The sequence below is a fragment of the Bombina bombina genome, chromosome 3 (assembly GCF_027579735.1).
Source record: "Bombina bombina isolate aBomBom1 chromosome 3, aBomBom1.pri, whole genome shotgun sequence".
In the NCBI taxonomy this organism is placed as follows: domain Eukaryota; kingdom Metazoa; phylum Chordata; class Amphibia; order Anura; family Bombinatoridae; genus Bombina; species Bombina bombina.
In genome coordinates, this window is record NC_069501.1 from 101,628,378 (window position 1) to 101,650,315 (window position 21,938).

The 21,938-nt window shown below is 36.5% G+C and overlaps 1 protein-coding gene across 2 annotated transcripts in view; it reads right to left on the minus strand.

Annotated features, from left to right (window-relative positions):
* SIM2 (SIM bHLH transcription factor 2) overlaps nucleotides 1-21,938 on the minus strand; it is a 210,843-nt gene that overhangs the window by 72,141 nt on the left and 116,764 nt on the right. For both annotated transcript variants that reach the window (XM_053704539.1, XM_053704540.1), the window contains exon 3: nucleotides 5,869-5,958. In XM_053704539.1, coding sequence (XP_053560514.1) covers nucleotides 5,869-5,958 — 90 coding nt within the window. The remainder of the gene's footprint in view (nucleotides 1-5,868; nucleotides 5,959-21,938) is intronic.

Sequence of the window (21,938 nt, forward strand, 5' to 3'; positions counted from 1 at the left end):
TGGTGAATATTTCTTTTTTAACTCTTACTGTTTTCGCTAAGTCTTCACTCATGCTAACGTGTTTCGTTTTCGTTTTGTTTTTTGTAATATGCATGCAAGTTAGCACGGTTCAGATACTGCTTAGCGTGCCACTTGTAATCTGCCCCTTTGTGGCTTCTTATAAGTGTCAGGGTAATGTTTCATGCTTTGTGTAATGTCATGAATTACATTGGGCTAGATAACAAGTGGAGTGCTAACGTTATCGCGAGCGATATTGATTTAGTGCACCCGCGTTATCTTGCGTTTAAAGTTGAAAGTAAACATGACTGCATGAGTGCTATCTTAATTTGAGCTACTTGAGTTTGCACGACTGAAGTCATCGCGTAAATGGTTAGGGCTAAATTAAAAGTTTCACATTAATATTAAAAAGAAAAAGTTATATGGTATATGACAAGGTATTGGAATGGGCTTTAATGTATATATATATATACATATATATATATACATACATATACATGTCTAAATATGTGTATATGTATATTTGTGTATACATGTGTATTTGTTTATATATGTATATACAAATATATATATACATACAATAATGTGAAGGGGACGCAATTGCAAATATGGAAATATTTTGAGCTAAATAATAGTATAAATTACTATTAATGTATAGGCAAAATAGCCTCAATTGAGTTTAACAATTTAGTGGTGCAGACCCTTGAAAAAATGTAGCATGAGTAGACCAGAAAGGCAGCCTCAGGAATGTAATCCTGAATTAAAGACAGGGAAATTCAGCACTCTTTTATAAAAGAGTGCTGAATTTCCCTGTCTTTAATTCAGGATTACATTCCTGAGGCCGCCTTTCTGGTCTACTCATGCTAAATATATATATATATATATATACAGTATCTCACAAAAGTGAGTACACCCCTCACATATTTGTAAATATTTTAATATATCTTTTCATGTGAAAACACTGAAGAAATGACACTTTGCTACAATGTAAAGTAGTGAGTGTACAGCCCGTATAACGGTGTAAATTTGCTGTCCCCTCAAAATAACTCAATACATAGTCATTAATGTCTAAACCATTGGCAACAAAAGTGAGTACACTCCTAAGTGGAAATGTCCAAATTGAGCCCAATTAGCCTTTTTCCCTCCCCGGTGTCATGTGACTCGTTAGTGTTACAAGGTCTCAGGTGTGAATGGAGAGCAGGTGTGTTAAATTTGGCGTTATCGCTCTCACACACTCTCATACTGGTCACTGGAAGCTCAACATGGCACCTCATGGCAAAGAACTCTCTGAGGATCTGAAAAAAAGAATTGTTGCTCTACATAAAGATGACCTAGGCTATAAGAAGATTGCCAATAGCCTGAAACTGAGCTGCAGCACAGTGGGCAAGACCATACAGTGGTTTCATAGGACAGGTTCCACTCAGAACAGGCCTCGCCATGGTCAACCAAAGAAGTTGAGTACACATGCTCAGCGTCATATCCAGAGGCTGTCTTTGGGAATTAGATGTATGAGTGCTGCCAGCATTGCTGCAGAGGTTGAAGAGGTGGGGGGTCAGCCTGCAGTGCTAAGACCATATGCCACACACTGCTTCAAATTAGTCTGCATGGCTGTCGTCCCAGAAGGAAGCCTCTTCTAAAGATGATGCACAAGAAAGCCCTCAAACATTTTGTTGAAGACAAGCAGTTTAAGGACATAGATTACTGGAACCATATCCTGTGGTCCGATGAGACCACGATAAACTTATTTGTTTCAGATGGAGTCAAGCATGTGTGGCGGCAACCAGGTGAAGAGTACAAAGACAAGTGTGTCTTGCCTACAGTCAAGCATGGTGGTGGGAGTGTCATGGTCTGGGCCTGCATGAGTGCTGCCGGCACTGGGGAGCTACAGTTCATTGAGGGAACCATGGATGCCAACATGTAATGTGACATATTGAAGCAGAGCATAGTCCCCTCCCATTCGGAGACTGGGCGGCAGGGCAGTATTTCAACATGATAAAGACCCCAAACACACCTCCAAGTCAACCACTGCCTTGCTAAAGAAGCTGAGGGTAAATGTGATGGACTGGCCAAGTATGTCTCCAGACCTAAACCCTATTGAGCATCGGTGGGGCATCTAACCCAAGCTTTTCTAATGCTTCTATTTGAGTATCCTCTAGCTTTGAAACATCCAGCTAGTTCTTCTGCCTGTCTTTCAAAAGAGGCTTCAGTGGAGCAGTTTCTAATATACAAGAGCTCCATTATGTCGTCATGGAGGAGTGGAAGAGGACTCCAGTGGCAACATGTGAAGCTCTGGTGAACTACATTCCCAAGAGGGCCCAATTTGGACATTTCCACTTAGGGTTGTACTCACTTTTGTTGCCAATGGTTTAGTCATTAATGGCTATGTGTTGAGTTATTATTGAGGAGATAGGAAATTTACACTGTTATACAGGCTGTACACTCACTACTTTACATTGTAGCAAAGTGTCATTTCTTCAGTGTTGTCACATGAAAATATATAATAAAATATTTACAAAAATGTGATGGGTGTACTCACTTTTGTGAGATACTGTATATATATAAACACATATATACATGTATACACATATAAACATATGGTTATATATACTCTGGAGCCCTTTCCCCTCAAATACCTGAAAACATAAAATTCATTTTAATTCAATTTTAATATTTAAAAATGTGTTTAACTGTGAATTTACTATAAATATTTTACATTGCAATGTTCTTCACATATGGGGGAATGTTCTATGTATTTTTAAATATATAGTCCTATATATATCTGTATGTATGTATATATATATATATATATATATATATATATATGTAGAGATATATATAGAAATTTATTTTTAAAAATGAATAGAACATTTTCTTCTATGTGAAGAACATTGGAATGTAAAATATTCATAACTACCTTCGGGTTAGTGCTGTAGGCCTAATGAGGTGTAGGGTTAGTGCACAAGCAATAAGTGTTTTTTTCCAATTTGCACTCTCCATTAATCTGTAGGGAGAAGAAGTTAGCGCGGTCACAATATCCAAAGCCCTGAAGTTACTGTGCGTCGGCTTTCACTTGAGTGCAAGCTTTTTACTTTCAACCTGTAACGCGTAAGCTAACTCATGCTTGTTAAAAGTTTACTTCTATTGTGTGTGCTTTTAATCTGGCCCTTTGTTCGGTGTATTATATCTATAATTGTATAATTGGACTACAGGACCCATGTAGCCTTTGACAGCATGTTGAAAGAGCATATTTTGGATAATAGTGTTTTGTGTAAGAGAAATTACTCTCATATAGGCCCTATCGGCATGCTCTCATGTGAAATGTCAATATTTTGCACTGTATTCTTTGAGACAACTGGCTTTAATTAGGTTTAGACTGTAGTGGATGAAAACCTCTGTGGTTGCAATTTATTTTTGGACTCAATTGATTTGCTTTTGTAGTAAATGCATTGACTGGTGAAGTGGTGCAGATATATGATATAATAAAATAATGCTGGATGAGATGGAACATAACTGTAAGGGGAGTATTTTGTTGCATTGTATGTGCTAGGTGAAGAGGTATAGTTACTATGGCAATGTTTTGAGTTGTCTCAGTCGCTCTAAGGCTGGGCTTTGACTAAATGTATAAGGATCACTGTACTGATGCTCCAACGTACAGAGTTTGTTTCAGTATACTAGATGTCAAGGTCTATAAATGATATATTGACATGCTGGCACATGATAAGGAGGTGCATTGCAGAAGTGTTTTGGTGCAGTATAAGGGCAGAGTGATTATGTAATATGCAACAGTAAAAATAATTCTATATGCAGATCCTGCTTATTTTTGTATCAGTGTTAACTTTAGAACTCACAAATTATTTTGACAGAGCCATGATTCATGGTGAGGTCATTTTTTCAGTGATGTAATTAACTCATGCAGTGGGATATACTAGGTCATTGGTGAAATCAGATATGTCACTAAGGCTAAGAGAACCACCTACTTTAAACTGGCAGTACTCAAGCTTATAAACATAAAGGCATTTGGGTAAGCACATGAGCCTGTTATTTTTTTGGCTATTAATTGATTGGCTTTAGAAACACATTTTACTTTTTTAGAATTAGGTTTTTTATTTTGGGGGGTTTGTTGGGTGGTGGGTTTTTTTAACTTAGGGCAATGCCCTACAAAATGCAAATTGTCTATAATAAGCTTTGGATTATTTTTTTATAACCCTGTGCACAAATAATAAAAGATAAATAAATGAACAAAAGATTGACAAATCAAAGGTTTTAAGCATTTCACTATTCCAATTGGATATGTTTGCTATGAGCAATAACAGACGTACAGCTCACTGGAAATACAACACACAGTTGTTGAAGTGTTTGTCTTGAATAACCATGTGGGTTCAATTCTAAATTCATCCGCTTACACACCATAAAAATGATGTTGGCACCTCTTTCTTTGGAGAATCCTGCAAAGACCACAGCACTAGAAATGTGCTGCTGGTTTCCACTCTCAAGAATATAGGAATTTGAAACTGTAAAGTATTTTGAAATGGAAGGTGCAGTACAAATACAATTATGTAACTGTAAAATGCAATTCTCCAATCCCTACTAACAAAAATGTATACACTAAGGGACAAAGTGGGAATATACTAGAAAATAGAAATGTGTGAGAAATGACTGTTCATATTCAAGGGATATAAATCAATCTGTTTCATCCTTTTAATAAAAAGGTACAAAGCAGTGCAATATGTATTATTTATCATTTTAAAATATATTTTTTTTTACTTCATTTATGCAGGGTTCATTACTTCCTGTCTCAGCCTTACAAGGGGGTTGGAGTCTCTACATATATATCTAGCTTAATATCATAAATCTCCTAGAGCAACTTTAGCTTGCCTTCTGTTCAGTGAATGCCAGAGAATCAGGAAGTCAGTGTTTGCCCATGCTCTGAAGAGGAAAAATGCAAGTAAAACAAAATTGTCACATACACAGGTACTACATGTGCTATATGATTAAAACAGCAGCAAAATATACCACTTACAAACCATAACTCCAAAAATTTGTGACTAGTTATTAGGGACTCAGAAAGTTGATGGGGCAAAGCCATTTTGTGGACAGAGCCTTGCCAAGAGGGGTGGGTCATGGGTGGATAGTAGACAGGATAATGGGTGTCTCTGGGGGGTTTAAGGACGTTTCTGGGTTGTTAATGGGTGGGACTAAGTGAAATTCTTCTAATTGGGACTTATGGCTATAACAGAGGAATAGAGCTTAGAAATAGGGACTTTCCCTCTCAATTAGGGACAGATGAGATGTCTGTTTAAACTACTGTTATGGAAAAAATGATAAAGAATAAAAATTAAAAATATGAAAATTCGTTAAAGGGACATAACACAAACAATAAACAAATTCTAGATAGAATGACGTATTCACAATAATGATAAGCATGAAAAGAATGTTCAGATGTATTTATTATTAATTAAAATTATATTATTTGTCTGAATATTGAAAAAAGTAGTGTCCATAAAGCATCAGATGCTGCCATATTGTAACCTAGGGTTTCCTTAACTATTGAGGCCAATAAGTGACAGTTATAAATGGGTCTCTAGATCGTGATGTCAGACCTATAAATGACAATCTTGTATCTTGTATTGTGAGTCCAGATATTCAACCATCCTAAAACGTCCTGAAAACCTGTTTATTGTTAGTAACATGTTAGAGAAAGGGGTTGGGTTTTTGCAGGGGTGAGGACAAAACATTACTTTGCTGCTGATTACAAAGTTGTAGAGTCAAAAAAACAAAAGATTTTTTTTTTTATGTGTTGATGTGAAAACATTAACAAATTAAATTCTGAAAAACATAACAAATGGTTCTTGCACATCATTGTAATCTTACCTGTGATAAACCTAGATGTACCGATGCGGTCTCTGAAATGTACATTATTTTGCCGTCAGATGCTACAACAAAAACAAATCCATCAAGGGTCTGTTGAGGAGAAAAACAAACATGGATTATTCAAAATCCCTAAATGGTTGATGTCTTCCTAGAAATCATATTGTCATTAAAATATTTGATCAAGGCATCTTAATATGAGGTACTGTTTAGTAATACTATGTATGTATATATATATATATATATATATATATATTGTGCAGCCACTTTATTAAAAACAGCTACCTAGTAGCGTGTTTAGCCTCCTTTAGCCTTCAAAACAGCCTGAATTAGTCTAGGCATGGATTCAAGAAGATGCTAAAAAACGTTGTGGAGGTATTGTGTACCATCTAGACATGAGTGTGTCATGCAACATCTGGAGATTCGATGGTGGTGTTGGCCTACAGTGAATAGCCCTTTCCAGCTCATCCCAAAGATGTTTAATAGGATTGAGATCCGGGGATTGAGCGGGCCACTGCAGCAAATAAGTCATTGTCATGTTTCAGGAAACATCCCATAGTGGTGCATGCTTTGTGCAACGGTGCATTTTCCTGCTGGAAGTAATCATCTGCCTGAGGATAAATTGTCAACATGAATAGATGCACTTGGTCAGCAACAATGTTTACATGCACTGTGACATTCAGTCATGAATCTAGGGGTATCAATGGACCCAACATGTTCCAGGAATACATCCCCCACACCATAAAACTGCCCCCACCAGCTTGCACAGTTTTCATTGGACATGACAGGCCCATCGATTCAAACTGTTTTCACCAAATTCGGAGCCTGCCATCAACATCACGCAATAAGAACTTTGACTCATCAGACCAAGTGAGCTTTTTCTAGTCTTTGATGGTCCAGTGTTGGTGTTGTTGTGCCCGGAGAAGGTGTGCTCTCTTGTTTCTTCTGTGATAACAAGCTAATCCGCAACAAGGTGCACCAAGTGGCGTGTTAATATGTTTTTTCTCCGCACCATGGTTGAATTCTGATGTGATTAGCAAAATTGTGGCCTGTCTGTTTGCTTGCACAAGTCTAGCCATCCTCCTCTGACCTCTCTCATCAACAAGTGTTTTTCTTCCACAGGGCTGCCACTGACTGGATGTTTTTGGTCACTGCACTATTCTCAATACACCCTTGAAACTGTGGTATGTGAAAAGTTCAGTAGTACTGCCGTTTCAGATACATTTCATCAAGCACATCTTGCACCCACTATAATGCCACATTCTCGCTGTGGTTTGTACGCTTAACTGATAGTAGGAAGGATGTTCTGCTGTATTTATACCAAATCTGTGGCCACGTGACGTGCAATGTAGTGGAACGAACCATTTGTGTGCACAGCAGGGCTGTACCTAATAAAGTGGCTGCACAGTATATATACACACATATATATATAGAAGTACAAAGTCCAGCACTCTCTCTATATTCAAATAACTCTGGGGTGCATCCCAATATATATATATATATATATATATATATATATATATATATATATATATATTCATATATATATAAGAAGGCCAAAGAGAGCATTTTCAATGTGTCAAAATAAATATATATATATATATATATGGATTATATGGATAATATATATAAAGAGAGAGAGAAAGAGAGAGAGACATACATTAAACACTAAAGGCTAGATTACAAGTGGCGTGCTACTATTAGCACGGACACAATAAGCAATACCACTGGACCTCACTAACATTAGCATGCAACTTGAAGTCCATGATAAATCACATAATAGTGCTCATATTACAAGTTAAAAGTTATAGGTTGTGTTTGAGTGCAAGCTAAAAATGCACTAGAATATTAAGGGTGACTTGAGACCTGAAGTAAAGTGTAAGGGTTAAAAAAATATATATATCACTAAACACATCAAAAACAGGGGCTCTTAGTATGGTAGGTATGTTGCAATGGGTGTAAGGTCATGTAACATGGTGTTTGTGTGCTAGGGAGTGTTGTGCTGGGTGAGGGAACATGTAGGGGTCCTGGGGGGGATTAGTTGTGGGTGAAGAAGTGTTCATTTGCAGTGGAGGAAACAGGATGGTCAGCTAAGGAGCTGTGAGTTTCATTCAAATACATTAGAAACACAGAGCATGAGCAGGCTGAGGTGCACATTCACAGAAGGTCCTTAAATGTACACTGTAATATTAAATGTGTTTCCCCAAATTTTTTCTTTCATGATTCAGACAGACCATACAATTTTAAACAATTTTCCATATTACTTCTGTTATCAAATTTAATAAAAAGGATATAAAAAAAAAAACAAAGTAAATTTGATAATGCAAGTACATTGGAAAGTTATTGAAAATAGTTAAAGTTTAATTTTGACTTTACTGTCCTTTTAATCTGTTACAAATTACTTCATATACTTACTGCAGAGTATTGAATGAATGGGAAATTCTTCCTTCATATATATTCTATATTTGAAATAGCTGTTTTCTCATTAAAACCACCACCTAGGACATTACCATAGCAATGGGCTGAGCCTGCAAGTTAAGCAAACCTGCTAGTGTTATTGATGTAAGGTATTAAAAGGGGGGAGGGGCCTTCTAATTACTAAAAAAACCAATGGCAAAGCCATACATGTCTGCTGTTTTTAAACAAAGGGGATCCCAGAGACGCTTTTACAATCATTTGTCTTATAACTGCATTAGTTGTGTGTAAATAATTTCAGTGAGAAACCCAAAGTTTGCAAAAAAAAAGTTAAATTTTTTTTCTGTATGATCATATATAATATGATCAAAATGGGCCTAGATCAATAACTTGGGTTGTCTACTTTAACATAAATATATATATTGTTTTAATAGATAAATTGAGGGGGGGAAAGGCTCTATTTCTGTTTAAATGGAGTGATGGCAACAATACTAAAAATTCTGCTATAAATTTGGACAAGTTTTTTTCTCTGAATTTCCTGTAGCAAACGGGTTAACGCCTCTTTTAGTTTAGTGGTAGATCCCTGTTGCTAGACATTTTAAAGCTCAATAACACAAATACAACTACAAATATAAAATAACCTGCTACCATGCAAACAATAAAGTGTGACATTTTGTATGGTCCTTTCCTAGATGTTACAGAGACCACTGTGGTAAGCGTTAATAACAAAGGGTCAAGGTTGTGGTTTGGGTATTAAGGGTAAGTGGTTTGGGTATTAAAGAGATACTGAACCAATTTTTTTGGTGAACAACTTGGGTTGTCCTTGCTGATTGGTGGATAAATTCATTCACCAATAAAAAACTGCTGTCCAGAGTGCTGAACCAAAAAAAAGCTTAGATGCCTTATTTTTCAAATAAAGATAGCAAAAGAACGAAGAAAATTTGATAATAGGAGTACATTAGAAAGTTGCTTAAAATTGCATGCTCTATCTGAATCACAAAAGAAAAAATTTGGGTTCAGTGTCCCTTTAAGGGTAAGGGGTTTTGGGAGGTAACACTTTTTTTTTTTTAAGTAAAATTTTATTAACCCCTAATCTGCCGTCGCTAACATCGCCGACACCTACCTACATTTATTAACCCCTAATCTGCCGCCCACAACGTCGTCGCTACTATATTAAATTTATTAACCCCTAAACCTAAGTCTAACCCTAAATCTAACCCCCCTAACTTAAATATAATTGAAATACATCTAAATAAATTGACTACAATTAAATTAATTAATCCTATTTGAAACTAAATACTTACAGATAAAATAAACCCTAAGCTAGCTACAATATAACTAATAGCTACATTGTAGCTAGCTTAGGATTTTTTATTTATTTTACAGCTAAGTTTGTATTTATTTTAACTAGGTAGAATAGTTACTAAATAGTTATTAACTATTTAATAACTTCCTACTAGATAAAATAAATACAAATTGACCTGTAAAATAAATCCTAACCTAAATTACAATTACACCTAACACTACACTATCATTAAATTAATTAAATAAATTACCTACTATTAACTACAATTAAATAAAATAAACTAACGTACAACCCCCCAACCCCCACTAAATTACAGAAAATAAAAAAGAATTACATTTTTTTTTAAACTAATTACACCTAATCTAATCCCCCTAATAAAATAAAAAAGCCCCCCAAAATAATAAAATTCCCTACCCTATACTAAATTACAAATAGCCCTTAAAAGGGCCATTTGCGGGGCATTGCCCCAAAGTAATCAGTTAATTTACCTGTAAAAAAAAAAGTCAATACCCCCCAACATTAAAACCCACCACTAGAAGAGGACCTCTAAACCGGCAGAAGTCTTCATCCAGGCGTTGTCTTCTATCTTCTTCCATCCGGAACGGAGCGGGTCCATCTTGAAGACATCTGATGCGGAGCATCCTCTTCCATCTGACGGCGACTGAAGAATGAAGGTTCCTTTAAGTGACGTCATCCGAGATGGCGTCCCTTCAATTCCGATTGGTTGATAGAATCCTATCAGCCAATCGGAATTAAGGTAGGAAAAATCCTAATTGGCTGAAGCAATCAGCCAATAGGATTGGAGTTCAATCCTATTGGCTGATCCAATCAGCAAATAGGATTGAGCTTGCATTCTATTGGCTGATTGGAACAGCCAATAGAATGCAAGATCAATCCTATTGGCTGATTGCTTCAGCTAATAGGATTTTTCCTACCTTAATTCAGATTGGCTGATAGCATCCTATCAGCCAATTGGAATTCCTTCTGGTCGTAATCTTAGCTAAAGTGTCTATCCTTAATTCACCTTTTAAACACCTGTGCTCATTGTGATTGGTTTAAAACTTTATCATATGTGTTTGTCTATTGGGGCTCTAAGTTAACTGTTTCATGTTTAACACATAGAAGTCAGCTTCATTTTAAACAATACCTGTTGAACAACAAATTCACATCTTTCTTCAGTGGCATCACTTACTGTCTATGTTGGTCTAAATTAACTTCACTGGTACCCATAGTTTATGACATGGCCAGAAATGATATAATTAGAACTTAAATTGAACATGAAAATTGAAATTAAGAGTTGCTACATAGATAAAAATAATAATAACAATTCCTATTAAAGTATTTTAATTTAAATTCATGATTTCAATTTAACAAATAGAGGTTAAAAAATGAGAGAAATAAGAGGCGCTCTGGACACACTGGAGCCAGTCAATCTATTCCCAAAAATGTATTAAATCAAATTCTGAATTCAATCCTATGGGAAACCTGGTTCTCAGCCTGTGTATCCAGAACACCTCTCTCTTAGCTAGCAAATTTTCTCTGTCCCCTCCTCTCTTCTTACACTTCACTTGTTCAATAACCGTCCATTTTAACGAACTTACGTTCTTGTTATGTTTGATTTTGAAGTGTTGTACTAGGGGAGTTGTGAGCTTGCCTGCTTTAATATTGGTAATGTGCTCTCGGATCCTTTCTCTTGCTTCCCTGGTGGTGAGACCTGTATATTGTATTCCGCAAGTTTCGCAGGTCAACAGATAGATTACATAAGTTGATCGACAATTCAGACATGAATGGTGTCTGAACTGTTCTCCTGTGGCTGTGCTGATAAAACCCTCACCTGGTTGTAAACTACCACATGCTATACAAGGGCCATAGTTACATCTATAGACTCCATTGTGCCTTAACCAAGATGAACTGGAGACATGATTTGCCCTCAATTGTGTGGGGGCAACCATGTTGCCAATAGTCATGCCCTTCCTGTATGCGAACCTGCACCCCTTGGACACTATATTTACAAGTCCCTCATCTGCTGTAAGCATGCAAAAGTGCGTGCGTATGATATTACATACCTGATGAAACTGTGCACTGTATTTGGTTACAAAAGTTATTTTTCCAAAATTTGTATTCTTAAAATTTGAATCTTTTGGAGTAAGGAATTCATTCCTTTCTCTTCTGGAGATGGTCTCTCTTACTCTTGCAACCTCTTTTCTATCATATCCCCTACTGCAGAGGCGATTCTCGAGGTCCAAAGATTGTTGTTCGAATTCTATCTGGGTTGAACAATTTTGTTTTAGACGTATAAACTGATCCTTCATCATGGAAAAAAATACCCTTTTGGGGTGACTGCTTTTCGCGTGTAGAAGTGTATTCCCAGTAATTGGTTTCCTATACACTTTAGTGTGTATCTTTCCCTGTTCACCCGTTAATGTTACATTTAAAAAATGAATGTGGGTTTTCCCATAATCATGGGTCAGTCTAATGCCTGCTGTATTGCTATTTAAATCTCTGAGGAATTCCACCAACTCTGCCTCTTCCCTCTCCCAGATGATCAAAAGATCATCTATATATCTTCTATAGTATTTGATCTTAGATTTCCAGGGACCATCACCTCCATAGATGTGTGACAGCTCCCACCAACCCATGAATAGGTTGGCGTAGGAGGGCGCAAATTTTGCCCCCATGGCTGTCCCACATCTCTGGAGGTAATGGACCCCTTCAAACTCAAAAAAATTATGGGTTAAGAGAAACTCTGTAACCCTAAGAATATATTGACAAAATTGGGGATTATAGTTGGTGGCTCTCCTCAGAAAAAATGCCTGCACTGTGCGGTATACTGGAGTATAGGGTAGTGATATCCAAAGATACCCAACTGTAACTCTCACTCCAACTGAGAGAATCTACTTCAATCAGAAGTTGTTTCGTGTCTCTCAGGTAGCTTGACAGGTTCTGTACTAGCGGTTGCAGCATAGCATCCAGCCATTGTGACATCGGTTCTAAAATTGAACCGATGCCGCTAATGATAGGACGACCTTTTACCTCTAAGATGGATTTGTGCACTTTCGGAAGGAAATTGAAGATGGGCTTAACAGGGCAATCCACTATAAGATAGTCACTGGTCTTTTCATCTAAAAAGCCTGCTTCTTTCCCATCATCTATAAGGTGTAATAGTTCCTCTTTAAATCTTACTGTGGGATCCATTGTTAGACTCCTATACTGGGAAGGGTCTGATAGTTGTCGTGTTGCTTCTTTCAAGAAGAAGGCTTTGTCCATGACAACCACAGACCCTCCCTTATCAGATGCTCTGATAACCAAGTTTGGATTCTCTTTGAGACCCCGGAGGGCTAGCATTTCTGCTTTGTTTAAATTCTTATTTTTATCAAGATTTGCTGTATAAGCTAGTTGTGTAAGATCTTGCTCTACCCTGCGCTGAAATTGCTCTAAAATATCTCCTCTTGTATGTATAGGGTAAAATCTTGAAGCCCTAGAGAGAGAAGGACCTCTGCTTAAATAATCTTCTGTTATTACATCCTGTGAGTAAACATTCTCATTGTCCAATCCCTCTAGGGCTTCAAGATCACACACCTCCTGAAATGTTAAAGGTACTGTTTCACTCTTTTTTATTCTATTTAGGGGCATATTCAATTCATCAGTTGTTTGCTCTGTGTCATGTGCAAAATGTTTTTTGATTGTTAAATTTCTGATCAACCTGTTTACATCCCTATGTACCCCTAATCTGCTGCCCCTAACACCGCCGACCCCTATATTATATTTATTAACCCCTAATCTTCCGCCCCCAACGTCACCGCCACCTACCTACAATTATTAACCCCTAATCTGCCGACCGGACCTCACCGCTACTATAATAAAGTTATTAACCCCTAATCCGCCTTACTCCCGCCTCAATAATCCTATAATAAATAGTATTAACCCCTAATCTGCCCTCCCTAACATCACCAACACCTAACTTCAAGTATTAACCCCTAATCTGTCGACCGGACCTCACCGCTACTCTAATAAATGTATTAACCCCTAAAGCTGTCTAACCCTAACACTAACACCCCCCTAAGTTAAATATAATTTTTATCTAACGAAATAAATTAACTCTTATTAAGAAATTATTCCTATTTAAAGCTAAATACTTACCTGTAAAATAAACCCTAATATAGCTACAATATTTAGGATTAATATTTATTTTACAGGTAACTTTGTATTTATTTTAACCAGGTACAATAGCTATTAAATAGTTAATAACTATTTAATAACTACCTAGTTAAAATAATTACAAAATTACCTGTAAAATAAATCCTAACCTAAGTTACAATTAAACCTAACACTACACTATCAATAAATTAATTAAATAAAATACCTACAATTATTTACAATTAAACCTAACACTACACTATCAATAAATTAATTACATACAAATACCTACAAATAAATACAATTAAATAAACTAAAGTACAAAAAATAAAAAAGAACTAAGTTACAAAAAATAAAAAAATAATTTACAAACATTATAAAAATATTACATCAATTTTAAGCTAATTACACCTACTCTAAGCCCCCTAATAAAATAACAAAGCCCCCCAAAATTAAAAAATGCCCTACCTTATTCTAAAATAAAAATAGAAAAGCTCTTTTACCTTACCAGCCCTTAAAAGGGCCTTTTGCGGGGCATGCCCCAAAGAATTCTGCTCTTTTGCCTGTAAAAAAAAACATACAATACCCCCCCAACATTACAACCCACCACCCACATACCCCTAATCTAACCCAAACCCCCCTTAAATAAACCTAACACTAAGCCCCTACCTTATCTTCACCACACCGGGTATCACCGATCCGTCCAGAAGAGGCTCCGAAATCTTCATCCAAGCCCAAGCGGGGGCTGAAGAGGTCCATCATCGGGCTGAAGAGGTCCATCATCGGGCTGAAGAGGTCCATCATCGGGCTGAAGAGGTCCATCATCCGGCTGAAGACTTGATCCAAGTGGGGGCTGAAGAGATCCATCAGCCGGCTGAAGTCTTCTATCAAGCGGCATCTTCAATCTTCTTTCTTCCGGATCCATCTTCATCCCGCCGATGCGGAACATCCATCCTGACCGACAACTTCCCGACGAATGACGGTTCCTTTAAATGACGTCATCCAAGATGGCGTCCCTCGAATTCTGATTGGCTGATAGGATTCTATCAGCCAATCGGAATTAAGGTAGGAAAATTCTGATTGGCTGATGGAATCAGCAAATCAGATTCAAGTTCAATCCGATTGGCTGATCCAATCAGCCAATCAGATTGAGCTCGCATTCTATTGGCTGATCGGAACAGCCAATAGAATGCGAGCTCAATCTGATTGGCTGATTCTTGGATGACGTCATTTAAAGGAACCATCATTCGTCGGGAAGTTGTCGGCCAGGATGGATGTTCCGCGTCGGCGGGATGAAGATGGATCCGGAAGAAAGAAGATTGAAGATGCCGCTTGATAGAAGACTTCAGCCAGATGATGGATCTCTTCAGCCCTCGCTTGGATCAAGACTTCAGCCCAATGATGGTCCTCTTCAGCCGGATGATGTAGCTCTTCAGCCGGATGATGGACCTCTTCAGCCGGATGATGGACCTCTTCAGCCAGATGATGGACCTCTTCAGCCGGATGATGGACCTCTTCAGCCCGATGATGGACCTTTTCAGCCCCCGCTTGGGCTTGGATGAAGATTTCGGAGCCTCTTCTGGACGGATCGGTGATACCCGGTGTGGTGAAGATAAGGTAGGGGCTTAGTGTTAGGTTTATTTAAGGGGGGTTTGGGTTAGATTAGGGGTATGTGGGTGGTGGGTTGTAATGTTGGGGGGGTATTGTATCGGTGATACCCGGCATGGTGAAGACAAGGTAGGGAGATCTTCAGGGGCTTAGTGTTAGGTTTATTTAAGGGGGGTTTGGGTTAGATTAGGGGTATGTGGGTGGTGGGTTGTAATGTTGGGGGGGTATTGTATGTTTTTTTTACAGGCAAAAGAGCAGAATTCTTTGGGGCATGCCCCGCAAAAGGCCCTTTTAAGGGCTATTAAGGTAAAAGAGCTTTTCAATTTTATTTTAAAATAGGGTAGGGCATTTTTTTTATTTTGGGGGGCTTTGTTATTTTATTAGGGGGCTTAGAGTAGGTGTAATTAGCTTAAAATTGTTGTAATATTTTTATAATGTTTGTAAATTATTTTTTTATTTTTTGTAACTTAGTTCTTTTTTTATTTTTTGTACTTTAGTTAGTTTATTTAATTGTATTTATTTGTAGGTATTTGTATGTAATTAATTTATTGATAGTGTAGTGTTAGGTTTAATTGTAGATAATTGTAGGTATTTTTTTATTTAATTCATTTATTGATAGTGTAGTGTTAGGTTTAATTGTAACTTAGGTTAGGATTTATTTTACAGGTAATTTTGTAATTATTTTAACTAGGTAGCTATTAAATAGTTATTAACTATTTAATAGCTATTGTACCTGGTTAAAATAAATAAAAAGTTGCCTGTAAAATAAATATAAATCCTAAAATAGCTACAAAATAATTATAATTTATATTGTAGCTATATTAGGGTTTATTTTACAGGTAAGTATTTAGCTTTAAATAGGAATAATTTATTTAATAAGAGTTAATTTATTTCGTTAGATAAAAATTATATTTAACTTAGGGGGTGTTAGTGTTAGGGTTAGACTTAGCTTTAGGGGTTAATAAATTTAATAGAGTAGCGGTGAGGTCCGGTCGGCAGATTAGGGGTTAATACTTGAAGTTAGTTGTCGGTGATGTTAGGGAGGGCAGATTAGGGGTTAATACTATTTATTATAGGGTTATTGAGGCGGAAGTGAGGCGGATTAGGGGTTAATAACTTTATTATAGTAGCAGTGAGGTCCGGTCAGCAGATTAGGGGTTAATAATTGTAGGTAGGTGGCGGCGACGTTGGGGGCGGCAGATTAGGGGTTAATAAATATAATATAGGGGTCGGCGGTGTTAGGGGCAGCAGATTAGGGGTACATAGGGATAACGTAGGTTGCGGCGGTGTGCGGTCGGCAGATTAGGGGTTAAAATGTTTTATTAGAGTGGTGGCGATGTGGGGTGGCCTCGGTTTAGGGGTACATCGGTAGTTTATGGGTGTTAGTGTACTTTAGAGCACAGTAGTTAAGAGCTTTATGAACCGGCGTTAGCCCAGAAAGCTCTTAACTCCTGGCTTTTTGCTGCGGCTGGAGTCTTGTCGTTAGATTTCTAACGCTCACTTCAGCCAAGAGTCTAAATACCAGCGTTAGAAAGATCCCATTGAAAAGATAGGATACGCAAATGGCGTAGGGGGATCTGTGGCATGGAAAAGTCGTGGCTGGAAAGTGAGCGTTAGACCCTTTCCTGACTGACTCTAAATACCAGCGGGCGGCCAAAACCAGCGTTAGGAGCCCCTAACGCTGGTTTTGACGGCTAACGCAGAACTCTAAATCTAGGCGAATGTAACTATTAGTTATATTGTAGCTATCTTAGGGTTTATTTTATAGGTAAGTATTTAGTTTTAAATAGGAATAATTTATTTCATTGTAGCAATTTTATTATGAATATTTAAAATTATATTTAAATTAGGGGGTGTTATGGTTAGACTTAGGTTTAGGGGTTAATAACTTTATTATAGTGTCGGCGACGTTGGCGGCGGCAGATTAGGGGTTAATACATTTAATATAGTTGCAGCGACGTTGGGGGGCAGATTAGGGGTTAATATATAAAATGTAGGGTTCGGCGATGTTGGGGGCAGTAGATTAGGGGTTCATAAGTATAATGTAGGTGGCGGCGGTGTCCGGAGCGGCAGATTAGGGGTTAATAAGTGTAAGATTAGGGGTATTTAGACTCGGGGTTCATGTTAGGGTGTTAGGTGCAGACATAAAATGTATTTCCCCATAGGAATCAATGGGGCTGCGTTAGGAGCTGAATGCTGCTTTTTTGCAGGTGTTAGACTTTTTTTCAGCCGGCTCAGCCCCATTGTTTCCTATGGGGAAATCGTGCACAAGCACGTTTTTCCAGCTTACTGCTACCGTAAGCAGCGCTGGTATTGAGGTGAGATGTGGAGCAAAATTTTGCTCTATGCTCACCGTTTTGCGGCAAACGCCAGGTTTAAAAAAACCTGTAATACCAGCGTTGTCTTAAGGGAGCGGTGAAAAAAAAGGCTCGTTAGCAACGCACCCCTGTTACCGCAAAAATCGTAATCTCGCCGTTTGAGATTACAAATTATATTATACTTAAGAAAGGTACTAGACAGGGATATGCCCCCTGTCACCCCTCCTGTTCAATCTATCATTAGAACCCTTTGCAATTAGACTGAGGGATCCTGATTGGGAAAGTTAAAACCATCCTTACACTTTTTGCGGATGATCTATTATTATTCTTAAGTGATACTGATAACTCAATACAACAATTTTTAATACTTGCAGAGCAATTGGGTTCCTTTTCAGGATATAAAATCAACCCGAATAAGTCAGAAATCCTATGGATTGTAAAAAATAATTGCGCAAGATCAATTTGTCCTTTTAAAATAGTAGAACAATAAATTATCTAGGTATTAAAATTAATAGAGACCCGTCCAAATGGTACAATCTAAATGTTACGTCTTTTTTTGCTAAGTATAATAAAGATCTAGATAATTGGATGACGTTACCTATCTCACTCTCAGCCAGGATTTCTATGGTTAAAACTATCTTCTTTCCACAACTATTATCTTCTTCAAAACCTGCCTATTATAGCTAAGGACAAAGATATCACTCTTTTTAATAGAATATCAGCGAGATTTGTTTGGAAACAAATGAGTAAGCAGATTTCCCTTTATAAATTAAGCCTACATGTTGAAGCAGGTGGAATAGCTTTTCCCAATCTAAGGTATTAAAATCTAGTTGCCTTAACTAAATTTATCTTAGATTTGTTAACAGAAAAAGAATATGTAACTAATTTGCAGCTGGAAACTGGGATGATGACACCATTTTCCTTAAAGGCACTTATACATCTCCCTAAGGCAGAGATCCCTAAATGGATAGCTAAGATGACAGAATTTTTATACCCTATTATAGCTTAGCAAAAGTATTGTAAAGCACTAAATTATAATTGGAAATCATTCAAATCATTGCCAATTTGTGGTAATCCAAAATTCCCAGCAGGGACTACATCCACAATTTTTAAGATATGGCAAAATAAAGGTCTAAAAAATGTTTTGCAAATTAAGGATGAAACCATATATGCAGTTAAATCATTTACAATGCTTCAATCTGAATTCCTCTTTACACAAGCACAATTTTTATGCCTACTTACAATTAAGACATTACTATAAAAAACTTAGGGAGGACAATAAATCGGATTGGAACTTGGGGGATATCAATTCAGTTATTAATATCTATAAGCAAGGTAAATTGTCTATCTCTTTTATGTATAATCTTCTACTCAAACAGGCTGATCAAGTACATTTAAATGGCTTACTGTTAAGGTGGGAAAAAGATCTCCCAGCTATAACGACTGAAGAGATCGAGGAAAATTTTAGGTTGGTTAAAAAAGCGACCCCTATAATTTCTTGGAAAGAATCTCATTGCAAACTTCTTAATAGGGTATATATAGTGCTAATTCAGTTAAACATATGGTTTTCAAAGAATACCCACACATGTACAAAGTGTAACAATTCAATAGCAGATATACTGCACTGTTTTTGGTGGTGCTCTAACAATTTTGGAACAAAGTGAACTACTGGCTATCTAAAAGTTTGGAACAAGAATTTACTATAAATATTTAGGAAATATTCTTTTTGTGCCCCTTAAAAAAACAAACAATATAATGTAATTAATACAACAATTCTGACTGGACATAATTTGATTTTGTTAAACTGGAAAGCAAGAAATGCTCCAACATTCCAAATTTTTAAATCCACGATTGCTAATACAATAATCTTAGAAAAGTATTATACTGACAACAATTCAAAGGAAAAAATAGAGAAGTATGTTTATAAATGGCTAGGTCCAATTAAAACTTTCCCTCTAGTGACACAACAACAGCTACAAGCGGGAAAATTGCCAGCGGAATAGTCGTAGGTGGATAGCGATATGAAGGATGAATAAATCTAGACTAAAAAATGGTGGGGAGGGGGACATGGTTGTTTTTTTTGTTTTTGTTTTTAATGTACTAACTAGCCTCTTGTTTGGCTATAAATAAAGGATTATGATTTGATTTATATTGGTTAGATCTTAATAAATTAAGAATAGAAATGTACTGATGTTTTTATGAACTTTACTAATGAATTTGAACTATAATTCTTTTTTTTTTTTCTCTTGCGTTTGATATCTAATAAGGATTTGTTTGATATATATTGTATTTATACTATGGTCTAAGAAGGGCATATAATGTTTTTTTTGTATATGTCCTGATTTATTTGTTCCTATCTATTCAAAACACCCTGCAAGGTGAAATGAAAATGTAAAAGCAAGTTTAAATTGTCTATACTGTTGGATTATAAATAAAGAATTAAAAAAAAAAAAAAAAGATCCAATATAAATATAAATTAGAAGGGAGAAATAACAGTCGTCCCCCCCCCCAAAAAAAAAAAAATATTTGCTACACAATATCCAATTTCAAAAGATGAAGGAAAGGGAAAAAATTAATTTTCAATTATAGAGCATACGTGGAGAAAATCAAAATATTTTGGGAAACATTAAAAGTCTTTTACAGGGGAGAAATTAAGGCTTTTTTTTAATTAAACAGAAAAATATTTTAAGAACCAGAGAAACACAATTGACCAATACACTAAGAAATAGCTACAGAAAATATATAGAAAATCCAGTTAAACGATTATGGGTTAAATATCAAATAGATAAAGCTGAAAGCGAAAGTTTTATTAACCAAAAAGTATACCAAGAAGAGATAAAAACAGAGCAATATTTAGTAATTTCAAATGCAAAGCCATTAAATGTATATTAATTGGACAGCAGTAAATTAATCCTGATCAACTATCTATAGAATTTTACAAAATTCTACAAGCTCAAATTTATCCAATATTGCAATTACTTTTTAATAAATACTATATGCAAAATAAAATGGAATCCCCTTATTTTACATCTTCTATTATATCCCTTATCCTTTAAAAAGATAAAGATCCTGAGGCAGTAGATTCTTATAGGACAATCTCTCTATTAAATAATGCTTATAAATTACTAACTGCGATAATAGCCGGCAGACTAAAGAAGGTATTAGATCTTTGAATTCATCATGATCAGGCTGGGTTTATGGCTGGAAGGAATCCCTCTAAGAATCTATGTAAAGTTTTGATGCTAACTGAGTATATCTGGGTGAAACAACACTGCTATAAAGATAAGTCAGAAAGCAGCCTAAAAGGAGAGATATAAAGGCTTATCTTTGTAGCCCAACCTGAAGATCTATTGATTTTACACACATTAATTTGTCAATCATATTTTTATGGGGTTTTAGGCAGATATATTAATTATTATTTGTCTGTATAAGTGATGGAAGTTAATGAAGGTAATGTAAGGTAATGAAGTGTGGAAATATGTATTGGGGGCATAGATGATGGGGGATTATTGTGGTTGGAGGACATTATAAATGTTGAAGATATTGAGGTGCAGGTTGTGTAGGGAAATCAGTTGGCTTTTGGGTGGTATTCCTGTGCGGTTGGTGTATGGGGGCTGAAGCAGGTAAGTGTAGCTAGGTCTGGTAGACAGGGTCAGAATTGTTCTTTATTATGGTTGAGGGACAAAGTTAGACTTGTGGTGGCTATATCACAGCAAATTTGCTTTTGGGTGACTGGCTCTATTGAGTTTTAGATAGGAATAGTTGCTTTTAAGGGACGAAGTCTATTGTGTTTTAGATAGGAATAGTTGCTTTTAAGGGACTGAATCTACTGAGTTGTAGATAGGGATAGTTGCTTTTAAGGGACAAAGTCTACTAAGCTGTAGATAGGGATAGTTGCTTTTGAGGGACTAAGTCTATTGCGTTGTAGATAGGGATAGTTGCTTTTAAGTGACTGAATCTACTGAGTTGTAGATAGGGATAGTTGCTTTTAAGTGACTGAATCTACTGAGTTGTAGATAGGGATAGTTGCTTTTAAGGGACTAAATCTACTGAGTTGTAGATAGGGATAGTTGCTTTTAAGTGACTGAATCTACTGAGTTGTAGATAGGGATAGTTGCTTTTAAGTGACTGAATCTACTGAGTTGTAGATAGGGATAGTTGCTTTTAAGTGACTGAATCTACTGAGTTGTAGATAGGGATAGTTGCTTTTAAGGGACTAAATCTACTGAGTTGTAGATAGGGATAGTTGCTTTTAAGTGACTGAATCTACTGAGTTGTAGATAGGGATA